The following is an 18,486-nucleotide window of genomic DNA, read 5'->3' on the forward strand; positions in this document are numbered from 1 at the left end:
TAGGTAAGTAACAATTTTCCGCTATTGTTCTATCCACGTAATGATTCCTGTGAATTTTACAAAGGAAAAGCAGAAAATCCTATTCTAGGCATTGGCCATCTTGCCAAGCTAATGCTGACATCTTATCCTCCCTGACTCTTGTTTTCCCCCCTCCCTTCTCTTGCTCATTGTGTATTCATCAGCTGCCCTCCTCCCAGAGTCTTCAGACACTCCTACTGAGGTGTATACTAACAACTGCACTGTCTTTTTTTTTATTTACACATCCAATCACTGAGTCACCTCAGCCTTGCTTGAAAACAGAAGTAATCAGAGGGTGTTTTTGATAAGGAGCTAGGCAGGGAAATAAATGGAAGAGAAGGAATATATTATAGATAAAAAGAACTCCCAGCATTCAACTCTTTGGCACTAGAGCCAGTGCCATAAAGTATGTGATAACTACAAACCATAACAGCAGAAAAGGTATTACAAGTTTTGAATGCAGGATTAGAATATTTATCAATACACTCAGACCAGTTGCTGTTGAAATTTGCTTTTTATAGTGATAATACCGCTTTCAGCAATACCAGTTGCCTGGGAGCCCTGCTGATCTATTTGGATGCAGTACTGTCTGAATAACACCAAAAACAAGCATGCAGCTAATCTTGTCACTTTCGACATTAAGGTCGGAAACACCTGATCTGCATATGCTTGTTCAGAGTCTATGGCTAAAAGTATTAAGAGGATCAGCAGGACAGCCAGGCAACTGGTATTGCACAAAAGGGGGAAGAAAAAAAAAAAAAAAAAAAAAACATGGCCACCTCCCTACAGTTGTCCTTTAAAGAGAACCTTAACTGAAAATAAAAAGTAAAAATAAACATACACAGTTCATACTTACTTCCCATGTAGTCTGCTCATCAATCTCTTTCTCCTCTCCTGCGTCCCGTTTGTCCACTGTGATCGATGGAATTCTCTGTCCTCCATTTTGAAAATGGCCATTACCCCATAACCGCTTCCTGGTCAGCACGCTGTTAAACTGTTATAGTGCCCACTTGAGCCATAGGGAAACATGGACATTACCTTGCACATTCAATTGTAGCTCACAGCAGCTGATACATAACTGTCAGCAACTGGTATATTTCATTTCCGACAAAATAGTGTCAGAACTGGAAGGGATCACTGTAAGAAGAAAATGGTGAGCTTCTGAGAGGAACTGACTGAGGTTAGTATGTAATATTCATTTGCAGCTACGTCATGTGTTTATTTTAAATAATTTTACTCAGTTCAGGTTCCCTTTAAGCTGCAAGTCACCAGTTTGGGTTTATTAAAATATGGCAATCAAAGCAGTAGCTGCCACAGTATTGCCATTTATAGATGACATTTAAAAAACATGGTGACCAGTGTAAAAAAAAAAAAAAAGTAATACAAGAAAAGCCATATGTACTGTAAGACCAATTTATTGGGAAGCCATCCCTACTAGGGTGTTCCTGCAATGTGGGAGGACACCGCTGCAACCGGAGGAAACTGAAATAATCATTTTAATGCTTTTTTTTTCTAAAATTAAGTATTTATTAGCTGACATCCCATTTATCTCCATCTTATGCACCCAGGAGACCCATGCAAATGAACATATAAACAATGTACTAAAGTATCAAAATATAAAAGAGCACAGTGTGGTGTGTTCACTAAAGATCAGTAAAATACAGTATACCTGTACTTGCACAGGCAGTGCAGGTACATTGTACTGGGCATTACACAAACTACATTGTGCACATTACATAGTAAGAATAACTCACATTTTATACGCACACAATGTATGATATACAACCATATAAATATACGCTGTGTGTACAACCCAAGTTACACAAACTTTGTGAACTTTATTACGTAGTTTGCACAATGTCCAGTAAAATCTGTGTGCTGTCTGTGCACATACATTTTACTGTTATTTTGTGAATATACCCCATTAATAGATGACCCTCTTTTCTTTCCCTCTCATTTTACGTATTGCCACACAATATGAATGACAAAAGACACATTCAGAATTTTACACATAGAACCACAAACACACCATCATGTACATTTCCAACAGAAGGACACTCAGTCTGCATCTAGAGTTCTGTGGTGTTGTAAAGACACACTGTCAGGTAAGGCTCAGAAAACGTTTTCCAGCTGATGTAGACATCCAGTCGGGTATCCATTGACACGCCAAAAGCTGTAAAGAGAATTAAATTACACATAAATGACAACTTTCCACATTTATGGTTTGGGAGCTCAGTAAATATCACAGCAATTCAAATATAAAGTGATTATCAGGTAAAAAAAAAAAAAAAGACAATTCAGTATTTTTAACTGCACTACTAAACTGCCATTGTTACCCTACAAAGGCAGTTCCTCCGCTTTGATGGCAGAGCACTCTTCCAATACAAAATGCAGGGCAGGCAGACACTGTGCAATCACCCATAGCACTGAGTTACTCCAGGGTGACAGGCAACATTGGGAGATTTCTATTTTGAATTGAGTTTTATTTTCATATTGATGAATTGTTTCATCAGTTTAAATATACAAATCAGCCACAGCACTAGATCCCAATAACAGGTGAATTTAAATGGAACCTGTAGCGAGAGCTATATGGAGGCTGCCATATTTATTTCATTTTAAGCAATAGCAGTTGCCTGGCTGTCTTGATCCTCTGCCTCTAATACTTTATGCCATAGACCCTGAGCAAGCATACAGCAGATCAGGTGTTTCTGACAAGATAAGCTATGTGCTTGTTTCTGATGTGATTCAGACACCACTGCAGCCAAATAGATCAGCAGGGCTGCCAGGCAACCGGCATTGTTTAAAAGGAAACAAATATTGCAGCCTCCATATACTTATAGTTTCAGGTTACCTGGTTACCTTTAATAGCACTTATTTTGTTACAATAACAAGGATCAAATTGGATAGTTTGAAGACTGGGTCTGAGCGTCTCCAAAACAGCAGGTCTTGTGGGGGGTGTTCTTGGTACTCTGATTATTACCTAGAAAAAACAGTCCAAAGAGAGACAACTGATGAAAAGGTCATGGGTGCTCAAATGCTCATTGATGTGAGCTGGGAATGAGGGCTAGTTGGTCTCATGGATGGCCTACTGTATAATAAATTGCTGAAAGGGGTACGGTAATGTCAACTCTAAGAGAAAGGTATTGAACAACATACTTCATCGCAGTTTGTTGCATGTGGGGCTGCCTAGCCAAAGCACATTCAATAAGCCCGTACTGACCGCTGTCCACTGCTGAAAGCACTATAAAAGGCATGCCAGTGTATAAGTGGACCATAAAGTAATGAAAGAAGGTAGGCCTCCAAATTGCCCATATTTTAATCTGATCAATTTTGGCAGCATAAAGGGGTATACACAATATTGGGCATGTGATTTTAAAGATGAATTCCAGTGAAAATAATGTAAATAGAAAAATTGCTTCATTTTTACAATAATTGTGTATAAATGATTTAGTCAGTGTTTGCCCATTGTAAAATCTTTCCTCTCCTTGATTTACATTCTGACATGTATAACATGGTGACATTTTTACTGCTAGCAGGTGATGTCAGTGGAAGGAGATGCTGCTTGCTTTTTTGCAGTTGGAAACAGCTGCAAACAGCTGTTGTTATTTCCCACAATGCAACAAGGCTCCCACAGTGTGAGGTCAGAACCATGGACATCACACTGTGGGTGGGGTCTCACCACAATATCAGCCATACAGAGCCCCCTGATGATCAGTTTGAGAAAAGGAAAAGATTTCTCATGGGAAAGGAGATATCAGCTACTGATTGGGATGAAGTTCAATTCTTGGTTACGGTTTCTGTTTAACTCTTTAGCTGTTGATAGAGATTCCCCAGCAAGCTTATGGTGAACCAGAACACCTAGGAATGTATAAGGCACTAAAAAGGACTAAAAAGCCCTGCTAGGGCAGAATGATTTTTCAATTCGTTTTTAAAAACATGCTCCCATTGATTTGCATTAAAATCGCAGTAAAACTGATTTAGAGAATCGCAATATCAGCAATTTTGCCATGATTTTAATGTAAGTCAATAGTGTTTTTAAAAACAAAAGCTTATTAAAAAAAAAAAAAAATGCTCAGTGTGTCTCCACCCTTACGGTTATGAAGGTGTGTTTAGCTTTCAGGGACAACAAAGGCATTATTTGCATATTCAGCAGGGATGCATTGTGGGGCACCTCAAATGCTCACTCCAACCTGAATAATCGCAAATACCTTCTGTTTCAAGAAGGCCAAGTTCTGTTTTAGCTAATCAGTAAATAATGGTTAGTAAGAAATGGTTACCTGCAAGGAGTGGGCCCAATATCCTGTGGTTCTGCTGGTAATCCCCAATGTTCTCACAGCGTGTCGGGCGTAAACTTCAGAGGATGGGGTAAAGACTGACAGATAATGTGAAATTCCAGTAGATGCTGCCTGTCTGTCTCCAACACACAGAGGAGTCAACAGCTGAACAAAGATTCCACTGGACCGAACCTCACACTGCAGCTGTTTGCTGAAAGTGGCCAGATATGCCTAGAATAAAAGTTAAATACGACAAAGAAATACAAATTAAATTTACAGTATTACAGATACCTTTAATTATGTTTGCTCAGTGCATGAGGGAGAGGCAGCCACTGTTTGTGTAAAATTGGCGTTTTCAAATTTTTTTCCCTCTAAAACATTACAGGATAATTTATAATTCATTTAAAAATGGGGGGGGGGGGGGGGGGGGAAGGAGTCCCTCCTCATGCCCACCACTCCCCCCAGTCTTCTCTGTCCCTCTCCGGTAGTGACCCCCCCCCCCGAACATACTCCCTGGTCAGAGTGGTTGCTGCTGACTGTGCAGGTGCTGGCCGGCAGCACGCGTCCTTTATCACGCGGCCGGGTTTTTTTTGCGCTTGCGCACTTTGTAGTTGTGACCTCACGGGCGCACAAACAAGGGTGCATGCCGCCAGGCAGCGCCTGCGCAGTCAGTCAGCCCCCCTCCGGATACAGCAGATGCTTTTCTGCCTTGTTTACAGAAAGTATACTCTTCCAGCTCAATCTGATAGTTCTGTCGGTAATAGCAGGCTTATCAATTAGCAGCTAAATGAAATGTAAAAGGTGCCCATAAATCAAATGATGTATGGGCAGAACAACCAAGAGACAGATCTCTCTCTGATCAGAGAGATCTGTTGCCTGCCCATACACTGCAGGCCGATACCCAATCAATTCCATGCCGAAATCTCTCAGGAATCGGCCGGGTCCGCTGCCTTGCTGCTGTTCCCTAGTGTATAAATGTACATATGTGCGTTTGTACATTACCCGTCCTGTATTGCTGTGCCTTTCCATTGTCCAAATTTGCTACTTCTCTATTAGCCACAAACATGCCGCAGGCATGGCGTGTGTGACGTCACACATGAGCTGGTGTGCTACGCGCCAGCCCCGTGTATGGGGCTAATGGAAGAGTGGTGGATTCGGACGACAGACGGGCACTACAACACAGGACAGGTGATGTATAAATGCAAATGTATCAGGCTTGTCGAGGGACGATTCCGGGACACTTTGGGGGAGCCAGCGCTGGACTGCCTGCAGCTACAGGAGTGGGACCCTGAGGCTTCCTCCTCCCAAGGAGAGTACCCCCCAAGGGAACTTTATTTTGTTACAGGTTCTCTATAAAACAAAAAAAGTATTTGGCTTGAGGAATGCCCTACTATAAACTATATGAAAGGAACACAATTATGCAATGAGTAAAAGTTTATCTCCGATCCACTTTAAAGCTAGAGCCTTGCTACCAAACAAAGAAACAGTGATCCAGTACAGGGTCACCGTTATCACTGCCCCAGTTTTGTTATCTGGGTTTATCTTAAATTTGCTCTCCTCTATACAGGCTGAAAAAAGCAAGCTTGTTTTTGAATGTTCACAATGCATAACTGCTAAATCCTGCTTAGTCACTTAGTTGTTAGAATATCCATATAAACTATATTTTACCTTAGATGCAGCTATCTGAGATAAGTCTCTGCGTCTGGATGCACTTCCAGGACACACGTTGACAATGGCTCCTCTTCTCCTTTCTACCATGCCAGGTAGCACTATGTGAACCATCATAACAGCTGCTGCAACATTCACATTGATGATCTCCCAGATTTTGTCTTGTGGAACGGACATAATATATGGTGGATCTTCACAGAACACCCTTGCATTGTTCACTAGAATGCCCACATCCACGTCTGTCAAAGCCTTGCTAATGGAATGGTATGCAAGATGCCCCTGGCTGAAGTCTACATGAAGAAAGCTGGTATTAACACCATATGTTTCAGCTATGGCATCGGAGACACTTCGTAATTCCGGTCTGTTGCTACACATCAGGATAATATTCAGACCGCGGCTTGCCAACTCTTCTGCATATGCCCTTCCAATGATATCTGTGGCTCCTTTAGAAGACAAAAAAAAACAAAAAAACCTGTTGAGTTACCTTCAACAAAACGGTAAAGTCATATTGACGCAAATAAGGCAATGTTAACCACAGCAATTCATTTAAGTTCCAATCAGAATTTTTTGTAGGTATCATCTGACCAGTTTGCCCTTGTGGAATGATTGCAAAGTAATTAACCTTTTATGGGTGTGGGCAGGGAGGTAGATTAGATCTCTGCTGAGATCATAAAGGGGCATGTTAGCAAGGTGGTTAATAATATCGGGTTGAGATCTAAAAGTGGGTACCTAGAATAAGGTTTATTTTTTTCTGATGACAGCCCCATTTAATCGGATCGTAAATAGAAGCGTAATCGAATCGTATAAAGAATCGTATGGTGTAGATTGGGCTTAACCCTTTTACAATATACATGTGTAAGTCAATCAGCATTGAGATATGGGATGATCAATGATATGCAAATACTTCAGAGTTTATGCAAATGTGTGCTATTTTTATGCAAATATATGCAGCTTCAAAATGGACCAGTCAATTTAAACCTGGATTTAAATTGATTGGTCCATTTTCAAACTGCATATATTTGCATAAAAATTTCCATAAACGTGGAAGTATTTGCATCACTTTGATTATCCCTTAGAGCAGGGCTTTTCAACCCTGTCCTCAAGTACCACCAACAGTGCATGTTTTGCAGAAAACTACACGCATTCACAGGTGAGGTAATTAGTGTCTCAGCAGAGCTGATTAACTGCCTCTGTGGACTTCCACAAAACATGCACTGTTGGTGGTACTTGAGGACAGGGTCGAAAAGCCCTGCCTTAAAGCCAGTGGTTACCAATTTAAAAATAAAAAAAAGTCAGATACTCACCTAATGAGAGGGAAGACTCGGTCCTAGTTCGCGTCCGCCGCCGCAGGGACTTCGGAGGTCTTTGGGAGCACTCGGGCTTCCGAAGACAGGCCGCTCCATACTACGCACTCGCGAGTGCGTCATAGAGGGCGCTCACGCATGCACAGTATGGAGCGGCCCGTCTTCAGGAGCCCGAGTGCTCCCGAAAGCTCCCTTTGGCTGCGGAAGTGGCAGTATTTGACCGAACTGGTCGAATACTGCTACGGGGGATCCTGTGCGGGACCGGGCACCGGGAGAGGAGAGGGAAAGCTCATTAGTACCGAGCATTTCCTCTCCTTAGGTGAGTATCCGACTTTTTTATTTTTAAGTTGGTAAACATTCACTTTAAGGCTCGTACACACATCAGACCATAGGCTTTGGAAAATGAAAGATCACAGACCAATTGTACCCCCTTCCATGTAGTATGAGAGCCATACCTACACAGTCTATTCTATGGAGCTGAACTCCCCATCAGACAGAAAACTTTGCAAGATGCTGCACACAAAGATGCTGTACACATTCAAAAGATCAGTATCTGCAAAAGATCCGTTCCTGCAAATTGCATTCATAGTCTATGATATCTGCAGACCCTCATACACACCTTGTTTAACAGACATTCATCTGCAGATCAGATCCACCAGGATGGATTTTCAGATCTGCAGATGATTGTCTGATCTGCAGATGAATGTCAGTTAAACAAGGTGTGTATGATGATCTGCAGATCTCATAGACTATGAATGCAATTTGCAGGAACGGATCTTTGGCAGGAACAGATCTTTTGCAGATACTGATCTTTTGTGTCTGTACAGCATGTGTGTGTGCAGCATCTTGCAAAGATTTTTTTCTGATGGGTAGTTCAGCTCCATAGAAAAGACTGTGAAGGTATGGCTCTCATACTACATGGCCTGTGATCTATCATTTTCAAAAGACTATGGTCTGATGTGTCTATGTGGCCTTAGAGCCTGAGCCCACTAACGCAGTTGTGTCCGCTTTTCAGTTACACATCAATGTTAGAGATGCTGAAAAGCGGATAGAAGAGAACACAACTGCGTTAGTAGGCTCCAGCCCTAATTGAGATGTTGGAACAAAATCAAAGTTATGAACTTTGAAACTGCTTATAAAAACAGGCTTCAACAGATCAAAAGAATACATTAAAACAAAAGCTTTCAAGTAACATAGTAAAATCAAGGACACGCTGAATTTTGAGGTCACAATGATGAATATAGCATCATAACCAAAGCTTAACGTATGTTTGGGGACTCAGAAAAGTCACTTTATCAAAGGTATTAAACAATAAATTCATCTTGTTGTGACCAACATTCATTTATTGTGTAATGCCTCACAATCTACAAGCAATTTCCTGTAGAGACCAAAAGGGCTAATTGGAGACAAAAAGTCAACAGGACACAGGGGGATTGGTGGCACAGATGGGCAACTGCGCACTTCGACACTGAGCACCAGCATTAACCACTTCCCGACCGCCGTATGTACAATTGGCGGCCGGGAAGTGCACCCCGCAAGGACCGCCGTATTGACAAATGGCGGCGGTCCTTGTAGGGGCATGGGCGGAGCGATCGCGTAATCCGTGACGCGATCCTCCGCCTGGCGCCGCTTGCCCGCCGCAACATCCCGTCGGCCATACGGAAGCGCCGGCGGGATGTTAACCCGACGATCGCCGCATACAAAGTGTATAATACACTTTGTAATGTTTACAAAGTGTATTATACAGGCTGCCTCCTGCCCTGGTGGTCCCAGTGTCCGAGGGACCACCAGGGCAGGCTGCAGCCACCCTAGTCTGCACCAAGCACACTGATTTTGTACCCCCCCTGCCCCAGATCGCCCACATCACCCATCAGACCCCCCCCCTGCCCACCCCCCAGACCCCTGTTTGCACCCAATCACCCCCCTAATCACCCATCAATCACTCCCTGTCACTATCTGTCAACGCTATTTTTTTTTTATCCCCCCCCCCTGCTCCCTGCCCCCTCCTGATCACCCCCCACCCCTCAGATTCTCCCCAGACCCCCCCCCCCCCCGACCACCCCCCCCCTGTTTACTGTATGCATCTATCCCCCTGATCACCTGTCAATCACCTGTCAATCACCCATCAATCACCCCCTGTCACTGCCACCCATCAATCAGCCCCTAACCTGCCCCTTGCGGGCAATCTGATCACCCCCCCACACCAATAGATCGCCCGCAGATCCGACATCAGATCACCTCCCAAATCCATTGTTTACATCTATTCTCTCCTCTAAACACCCACTAATTACCCATCAATCACCCATCAATCACCCCCTATCACCACCTGTCACTTTTACCTATCAGATCAGACCCTAATCTGCCCCTTGCAGGCACCCAATCACCCGCCCACACGCTCAGATTGCCCTCTGACCCCCCCTTATCAATTCACCAGTGCATTAATTACATCTGTTCTTCCCTGTAATAACCCACTGATCACCTGTCAATCACCTGCCAATCACCTATCACCCATCAATCACCCCCTGTCACTGCCACCCATCAATCAGCCCCTAACCTGCCCCTTGCGGGCAATCTGATCACCCCCCCACACCAATAGATCGCCCGCAGATCAGACATCAGATCACCTCCCAAATCCATTGTTTACATCTATTCTCTCCTCTAAACACCCACTAATTACCCATCAATCACCCATCAATCACCCCCTATCACCACCTGTCACTTTTACCTATCAGATCAGACCCTAATCTGCCCCTTGCGGGCACCCAATCACCCGCCCACACGCTCAGATTGCCCTCTGACCCCCCCTTATCAATTCACCAGTGCATTAATTACATCTGTTCTTCCCTGTAATAACCCACTGATCACCTGTCAATCACCTGCCAATCACCTATCACCCATCAATCACCCCCTGTCACCCCCTGTCACTGCCACCCATCAATCAGCCCCTAACCTGCCCCTTGCGGGCAATCTGATCACCCCCCCACACCAATAGATCGCCCGCAGATCAGACATCAGATCACCTCCCAAATCCATTGTTTACATCTATTCTCTCCTCTAAACACCCACTAATTACCCATCAATCACCCATCAATCACCCCCTATCACCACCTGTCACTTTTACCTATCAGATCAGACCCTAATCTGCCCCTTGCGGGCACCCAATCACCCGCCCACACGCTCAGATTGCCCTCTGACCCCCCCTTATCAATTCACCAGTGCATTAATTACATCTGTTCTTCCCTGTAATAACCCACTGATCACCTGTCAATCACCTGCCAATCACCTATCACCCATCAATCACCCCCTGTCGCCCCCTGTCACTGCCACCCATCAATCAGCCCCTAACCTGCCCCTTGCGGGCAATCTGATCACCCACCCACACCATTAGATCGCCCGCAAACCCGCCGTCAGATTACCTCCCAAATGTATCGTTTACATCTGTTATCTTCTCTAAACACCCACTAATTACCCATCAATCACCCATCAATCACCCCCTATCACCACCTGTCACTGTTACCTATCAGATCAGACCCTAATCTGCCCCTTGCGGGAACCCAATCACCCGCCCACACGCTCAGATTGCCCTCAGACCCCCCCCCTTATCAATTCGCCAGTGCATTAATTACATCTGTCCTTCCCTGTAATAACCCACTGATCACCTGTCAATAACCTGCCAATCACCTATCACCCATCAATCACCCCCTGTCACTGCCACCCAACAATCAGCCCCTAACCTGCCCCTTGCGGGCAATCTGATCACCCACCCACACAAATAGATCGCCCGCAGATCCGACATCAGATCACCACCCAAGCGCAGCGTTTACATCTATTCTCTCCTCTAAACACCCACTAATTACCCATCTATCACCCCCTGTCACTGTTACCCATCAGATCAGACCCTAATCTGCCCCTTGCGGGCTCCCAATCACCCGCCTACACGCTCAGATTGCCCTCAGACCCCCCCTTATCAATTCGCCAGTGCAATATTTACATCTGTCCTTCCCTGTAATAACCCACTGATCACCTGTCAATCACCTGCCAATCACCTATCACCCATCAATCACCCCCTGTCACTGCCACCCATCAATCACCCGCTGTCACTGCCACCCATCAATCAGCCCCTAACCTGCCCCTTGCGGGCAAACTGATCACCCACACCAATAGATCGCCCGCAGATCCGACATCAGATCACCACCCAAGCGCAGTGTTTCCATTTATTCTCTACCCTAAACACCCACTAATTACCCATCAATCACCCCCTGTCACTGCTACCTATCAGATTAGACCCCTATCTGCCCCTAGGGCACTCAATCACCCGCCCACACCCTCAGAATGCCCTCAGACCCCAGCCCTGATCACCTCGCCAGTGCATTGCTTGCATCTATTCCCCCCTCTAATCACACCTTGAGACACCCATCAATCACCTCCTGTCACCCCCTAGCACACCTACCCATCAGATCAGGCCCCAATTTGCCCCGTGTGGGCTCCTGATCACTCGGCCAAACCCTCAGATCCCCCTCAGACCCCCTTCCGATCACCTCCCCAGTGCATTGATTGCATCTATTTTCCCCTCTAACCACCCCCTGAGACACCCATCAATCACCTCCTGTCACCCCCCTAGCACTCCTATCCATCAGATCAGGCCCAATACAACCTGTCATCTAAAAGGCCACCCTGCTTATGACCGGTTCCACAAAATTCGCCCCCTCATAGACCACCTGTCATCAAAATTTGCAGATGCTTATACCCCTGAACAGTCATTTTGAGACATTTGGTTTCCAGACTACTCACGGTTTTAGGCCTGTAAAATGCCAGGGCGGTATAGGAACCCCACAAGTGACCCCATTTTAGAAAAAAAGACACCCCAAGGTATTCTGTTAGGTGTATGACGAGTTCATAGAAGATTTTATTTTTTGTTAAAAGTTAGCGGAAATTAATTTTTATTGGTTTTTTTTCACAAAGTGTCATTTTTCACTAACTTGTGACAAAAAATAAAATCTTCTATGAACTCGCCATACACCTAACAGAATACCTTGGGGTGTCTTCTTTCTAAAATGGGGTCACTTGTGGGGTTCCTATACTGCCCTGGCATTTTAGGGCCCCTAAACCGCGAGGAGTAGTCTACAAAACAAATGCTTCAAAATGATCTGTGAATAGGACGTTGGGCCCCTTAGCGCACCTAGGCTGCAAAAAAGTGTCACACATGTGGTACCGCCGTACTCAGGAAAAGTAGTATAATGTGTTTTGGGGTGTATTTTTACACATACCCATGCTGGGTGGGAGAAATTTCTATGTAAATGGACAATTGTGTGTAAAAAAATCAAACAATTGTCATTTACAGAGATATTTCTCCCACTTAGCATGGGTATGTGTAAAAATACACCCCAAAACGCATTATACTACTTCTCCTGAGTACGGCGGTACCACATGTGTGGCACTTTTTTACACCCTAAGTACGCTAAGGGGCCCAAAGTCCAATGAGTACCTTTAGGATTTCACAGGTCATTTTGCGACATTTGGTTTCAAGACTACTCCTCACGGTTTAGGGCCCCTAAAATGCCAGGGCAGTATAGGAACCCCACAAATGACCCCATTCTAGAAAGAAGACACCCAAAGGTATTCCGTACGGAGTATGGTGAGTTCATAGAAGATTTTATTTTTTGTCACAAGTTAGCGGAAAATGACACTTTGTGAAAAAAAACTATTAAAATCAATGTCCGCTAACTTGTGACAAAAAAATAAAAACTTCTATGAACTCACCATACTCCTAACGGAATACCTTGGGGTGTCTTCTTTCTAAAATGGGGTCATTAGTGGGGTTCCTATACTGCCCTGGCATTTTAGGGGCCCTAAACCGCGAGGAGTAGTCTTGAAACAAAAATGACCTGTGAAATCCTAAAGTTACTCATTGGACTTTGGGCCCCTTAGTGCAGTTAGGGTGCAAAAAAGTGCCACACATGTGGTATCGCCGTACTCGGGAGAAGTAGTATAATGTGTTTTGGGGTGTATTTTTACACATACCCATGCTGGGTGGGAGAAATACCTCTGTAAATGACAATCTTTTGATTTTTTTACACACAATTGTCCATTTACAGAGGTATTTCTCCCACCCAGCATGGGTATGTGTAAAAATACACCCCAAAACACATTGTACTACTTCTCCCGAGTATGGCGATACCACATGTGTGGCACTTTTTTGCAGCCTAACTGCGCTAAGGGGTCCAAAGTCCAATGAGCACCTTTAGGCTTTACAGGGGTGCTTACAATTTAGCACCCACCAAAATGTCAGGACAGTAAACACACCCCACAAATGACCCCATTTTGGAAAGTAGACCCTTCAAGGTATTCAGAGAGGGGCATGGTGAGTCCGTGGCAGATTTCATTTTTTTTTGTCGCAAGTTAGAAGAAATGGAAACTTTTTTTTTTTTTTTTCTCACAAAGTGTCATTTTCCGCTTACTTGTGACAAAAAATAATATCTTCTATGAACTCACTATGCCTCTCAGTGAATACTTTGGGATGTCTTCTTTCCAAAATGGGGTCATTTGGGGGGTATTTATACTATCCTGGAATTCTAGCCCCTCATGAAACATGACAGGGGGTCAGAAAAGTCAGAGATGCTTGAAAATGGGAAAATTCACTTTTTGCACCATAGTTTGTAAACGCTATAACTTTTACCCAAACCAATAAATATACACTGAATGGGGTTTTTTTTATCCAAAACATGTTTGTCCACATTTTTCGCGCTGCATGTATACAGAAATTTTACTTTATTTGAAAAATGTCAGCACAGAAAGTTAAAAAAATCATTTTTTTGCCAAAATTCATGTCTTTTTTGATGAATATAATAAAAAGTAAAAATCGCAGGAGCAATAAACCGTGAAAGCTGCAGTGGTCTGAATGGAAAAAAAGTGGCCGGTCCTTAAGGGGTAGAAAGCCCTAGGTCCTCAAGTGGTTAACTAAGGTGGCTGCACTTCAAAAACTAGAATAAGATTGATTGGGGTCTATACACCCACTGCTGTCAAAGTGGTGTAAGTCCCCATGTCCTCTGTTGACTTTGATCTCAAGTTGATCAGTTAATGTGAAAAGCCTCTGATGAAGCAACCTTTAGGCTGGTTTCACAGTGGGACGTTACAGGCGCACGTTAGAGCAGCCTGTAACGCAGCCCACCGCACAGTAATGAAAAATCAATGGGGCTGTTCACAGTGCGGACGTTGCGTTACATTGTAACGCTGCGTCACAAGACAACGTACTGCATGCAGTACTTTGGACGCGGCTGAGCTGCGTTAGACTGCTTGCACATGCTCAGTAATGTTGGGGAGGAGCGGAGAGCGGCCAGGCACATGGCTAATTAATATGCACTGCACGTTATGACGTGCAGTGTTTACTTCCTGGAGCAGCCGCTCTGTGCGGCGATTGGCCGGCGGGACCACGTGATGCCGCATGCGCACAAGAGTGCGCATCACGGCATCACTGACGCCAGAGTGAGCTGCACAACGCGGCTCACTCTGACGTCCAGATCTAGCACCACCAGGCGTTCCGTTAGGGGGACGTTATGCGACCTTAACGCCCCCTCTAACGCAACGTCCTGGTGTGAAATTAGCCTTAAGAGACATAAAAGACCTTCTTTATTCATGAGTGTTCCCTCAAAATTCATGTTCTTTGTACTGCCCTTTGATTGTCAATTACAAGGGCGACAGAACAGTAATACCACATTAAGTGTTTGTTTGAAAGTAATGAACTTACCGGTGACAACTGCCCACTGTCCATACTGCTTGGCCAGGTCCTGCCTCCTCAGCAGATGTGGCGTAACATGCAGTCTGATCGCACTGTAACACTCACACAGGATGCTGATGCCTTTCCTTGCTGTGTACAGAGCTCCCACCACGGCCAGAAACTCAAAGTGGTTATGGCAAGATCTGGCAACTTCACGGTATAAAAGATGAAAGCTGTCCACTGACGCCATGGAGACCACCTGTCTGAAATCAGAGACAAAGGATTTACCCCAGACTACATTACAAAATATTTTCCTGTGGTACTTATCTATATAATTACAGTACACAATGATACTTTCTTTTCCTCCTATTAAAAATGCTATTTTCCTTGTGGTTGTGTGATCCCAGTCTACTCTGTGTGATTCACTGACACCGATGCAAAACAAGTATTCAGAGCAGGTGTTCTGTCACACTGACAATTTGTGGCACAATTGGTGAGCACCAGCCCTAAAAAAAAAAGAATCTTGGCTTGCTGGCCAATCCCTTCAACACTAGTCATCCAAATCCTGAAGTGAATTACATTAAAGGATACATCCAGTGATTTACAAAAAAAAAAAAAGTTTTACTCACCTGGGGCGTCTTCCAGCCCCTAGAAGTCTGTTAGGTCCCACAGTGAGGTTCCCCCGTGTTACAGGCCACCACTGTCTCCTCCTAAAGATCGTGATCCACAGCTGGGATCTTCTGCGCATGCATGTCACTCGTGATTGCGCTACCGTCTCCAGGATCGCTATGCGCTTGCGTAGTTCAAGTCTCTCTGAATGGCGCAAACACAGAGCACTCCCGGCAACAGCAGCGCAATCATGAAAATGAGATAAGCAACACAATGAGATTGTTATTCTGCGCGTGGTAACGCCGCCCCGTGTCAGCATTTTTCACACAGTGTTACAATCGCTGCCATTTGGCTGCATTTAAATTGCACCCAAATGGCAGTTGTGGGCGGCAGACAGGATGCTGAACTGCTCGATATCTGTGGAAGAGGCCTCATACTGGATACACACGGTGCGTTCCCGCACTCAATGCGCCGCTCGATTCCCGTCGACTCGATTATTTCCGACATGTCCGATTCGCATTTCGATGGATCGTTAGGTCGATTTGGCATACTTAACTTGTGAATCGACCTAACAATCATCGAAATGCGCTCGGAAATAATCGAGCGGCCGGAAATCGAGCGGCGCATCGAGTGCGGGAACGCACTGTGTGTATCCAGCATAAGAATCCCCAGTCTGCCACACTAGGGCTAGGCATTCATCTGTTTACTATACAAATCTCAGACTCTGAAGATGCATCAATCCCATTACTGCTGCAGAGGACACAGGCAAGATGTGTGATATCTTTAGGAAACAGAATGCACACAGGAGACTCGGGAAGCACAGCATCTTTCTGTCTGTGGTATATTATCCAGGCATTCAATTCGTACATCAAGGCTGCCTTGACCTGTGCCTTCTCCTGTCACTCCAGCGTCTCACCTGCAGGAGGACCCAACGGCACGATTCAGTATCAGCAGCGCTGCGTGTTTATGTCCCCGGCCAGAGCAACTTCATTCCGGGCTCCAGGTCCTGGCAGCTCTGTAGAGGGTGACACTGCAGAATCTACATGGAGAGCACAGTTTACCTACACTGCAAAATAATACCTATAATACCTATAATCGTTCTTTGTATCATAATTTAGTAAATACTATTAGATCATATTTGAAATACATCCTGTAAATGTTTATGCTTGTATTTTACGTACCTGATAGGACCTGTACCATTAACAGGCTACAGTAAATCTGCCTAGCATGACTAGCATGCATGATGGGCTTTGCAATGCAGCACTTTTTACATCTACAGGTTCTAATTATCATAAGAGTAATGTAGACAGTTTGAATAATTTGAGACATATAAATAAATGTATTATTTTATTACAATTAGTTCAACAAAGCTCACTATTTTGTGGTGTGATACAGACTGAAACAGTGATGTTGATAAATTAGAGAGGTATTCAAAGAATAGAGAGCTATATAGTACACCTTTTATTGTACAATGTACATATAGATGGGTATGCTAAGTAGGCATATCACCTACCACCTTTTCTATGTAGGAAAGATATACACCTTTAAATAAAAGTGTTGATGCAATTAACTCCTATTTTAGCTATGATAATATTATTACTTATTGGATTTATATGGCGCCGACATATTACGTGGAGCTGGACAATAAATAAGATTATAGACAATGATAATAGGGGAGACAGACATCACAATACAGGCAATAAGCAGTAGAGGCACACAATGCCAGATCATGCACTGAAATAGTAGTACTAATTAATACAAGTTTGCATTATTCTGTGTGCACGATCAGGTAGGATGCACAAGGAGGTTTACAATCTAAATATAATTTACTATTATTTACAGTTTTCAATGAGCTGCAAATTATTTTGGACCCATTGTCACAGAATAACCAGCAGAACTGCAAATGAACAACGGTAGCAGGCAGTAAGCATACCTCCCAACTTTTGAAGATGTGAAAGAGGGACACTTAAGCCACGCCCCCGGTGTGGCCTTAAGCCACACCCCTGCTTTTGCAAGAGGATGACAATGGGAGGGAGTGTGCGGGGGAGGGTGCCAGTGGGTGGGAGAGGGTGACACTGGGTGGAAATGAGGGTGCTAGTGGGTGGGGGAGGAAGGTGCCAGAGGGTAGGAGGAGGGTGTCAGTGGGTAGGAGGAGGGTGTCGACAGGGTGCCTGGGGCAGGGTGCTGGGACTGGGTGCAGGGACAGGGTGCCTGGGGCAGGATGCAGGGCCAGGGTGCAGGGTGCCTGGAGCAGGGTGCAAGGACAGGGTGCCTGGAGCAGGGTGCTTGGGGCAGGGACAGGGTGCAGGGACTGGGTGCCTGGAGCAGGGTGCAGGGACTGGGTGCCTGGAGCAGGGTGCAGGGACTGGGTGCCTGGAGCAGGGTGCAGGGACTGGGTGCCTGGAGCAGGGTGCAGGGACAGGTTGCCTGGTGCAGGGTGCAGGGACAGGTTGCCTGGTGCAGGGACTGGGTGCAGGGACAGGGTGCCTGGGGTAGGGACAGGGTGCCTGGGGAAGGGTGCAGGGGCCAGGGTGTCTGGGGCAGGATGCAGGGACTGGGTGCCTGGGGCAGGATGCAGGGACTGGGTGCCTGGAGCAGGGACTGGGTGCTTGGAGCAGGGTGCAGGGACTGGGTGCCTGGAGCAGGGTGCAGGGACAGGTTGCCTGGTGCAGGGACAGGTTGCCTGGTGCAGGGACTGGGTGCAGGGACAGGGTGCCTGGGGAAGGGTGAAGGGGCCAGGGTGTCTGGGGCAGGATGCAGGGACTGGGTGCCTGGAGCAGGGACTGGGTGCCTGGAGCAGGGACTGGGTGCCTGGAGCAGGGTGCAGGGACTGGGTGCCTGAAGCAGGGGCCAGGCACTGGGTGCCTGGGACAGGGGCCAGGCACTGGGTGCCTGGGAC

General features: G+C 45.4%; 2 protein-coding genes across 4 annotated transcripts in view; one reads left to right on the forward strand and one right to left on the reverse strand.

Annotated features, from left to right (window-relative positions):
* Positions 1–1,417: 1,417 nt before the first annotated feature.
* On the reverse strand, positions 1,418–16,602 carry LOC137537579 (inactive hydroxysteroid dehydrogenase-like protein 1). Of its 3 annotated transcripts, none has more exons than XM_068259451.1 (5): positions 16,504–16,602; positions 15,009–15,241; positions 5,961–6,403; positions 4,296–4,523; positions 1,418–2,191 (listed from the first exon to the last, which is right to left on the reverse strand). In XM_068259451.1, exons 2-5 carry the CDS (start codon positions 15,226–15,228, stop codon positions 2,120–2,122), a joined length of 963 nt encoding a protein of 320 aa, XP_068115552.1. In that variant the 5' UTR covers positions 15,229–15,241; positions 16,504–16,602; the 3' UTR covers positions 1,418–2,119. The 3 variants fall into 3 exon arrangements, with proteins under 3 accessions (XP_068115552.1, XP_068115551.1, XP_068115553.1); XM_068259450.1 differs by having other exon boundaries at positions 16,455–16,518; XM_068259452.1 differs by having other exon boundaries at positions 15,009–15,237; positions 16,455–16,513.
* Positions 16,383–18,486, forward strand: part of LOC137537915 (5-hydroxytryptamine receptor 3A-like) — a 106,358-nt gene continuing 104,254 nt past the window's right edge. The window contains exon 1 of the mRNA XM_068259845.1: positions 16,383–16,611. Coding sequence (XP_068115946.1) covers positions 16,383–16,611 — 229 coding nt within the window. The remainder of the gene's footprint in view (positions 16,612–18,486) is intronic.

The sequence above is a fragment of the Hyperolius riggenbachi genome, chromosome 11, assembly GCF_040937935.1.
Source record: "Hyperolius riggenbachi isolate aHypRig1 chromosome 11, aHypRig1.pri, whole genome shotgun sequence".
NCBI lineage: Eukaryota > Metazoa > Chordata > Amphibia > Anura > Hyperoliidae > Hyperolius > Hyperolius riggenbachi.

Coding starts and splice junctions, on each gene's coding strand:
- LOC137537579 (XM_068259451.1), bottom strand. CDS start 15,228: ATGGCGTCAGTGGACAGCTTTCATCTTTTATACCGTGAAGTTGCCAGA. Junction 6,404..15,008: donor ACAGTGGGCAGTTGTCACCG/GTAAGTTCATTA, acceptor TGTCTTCTAAAG/GAGCCACAGATATCATTGGA. Junction 2,192..4,295: donor ATTGGGCCCACTCCTTGCAG/GTAACCATTTCT, acceptor TTCTCTTTACAG/CTTTTGGCGTGTCAATGGAT.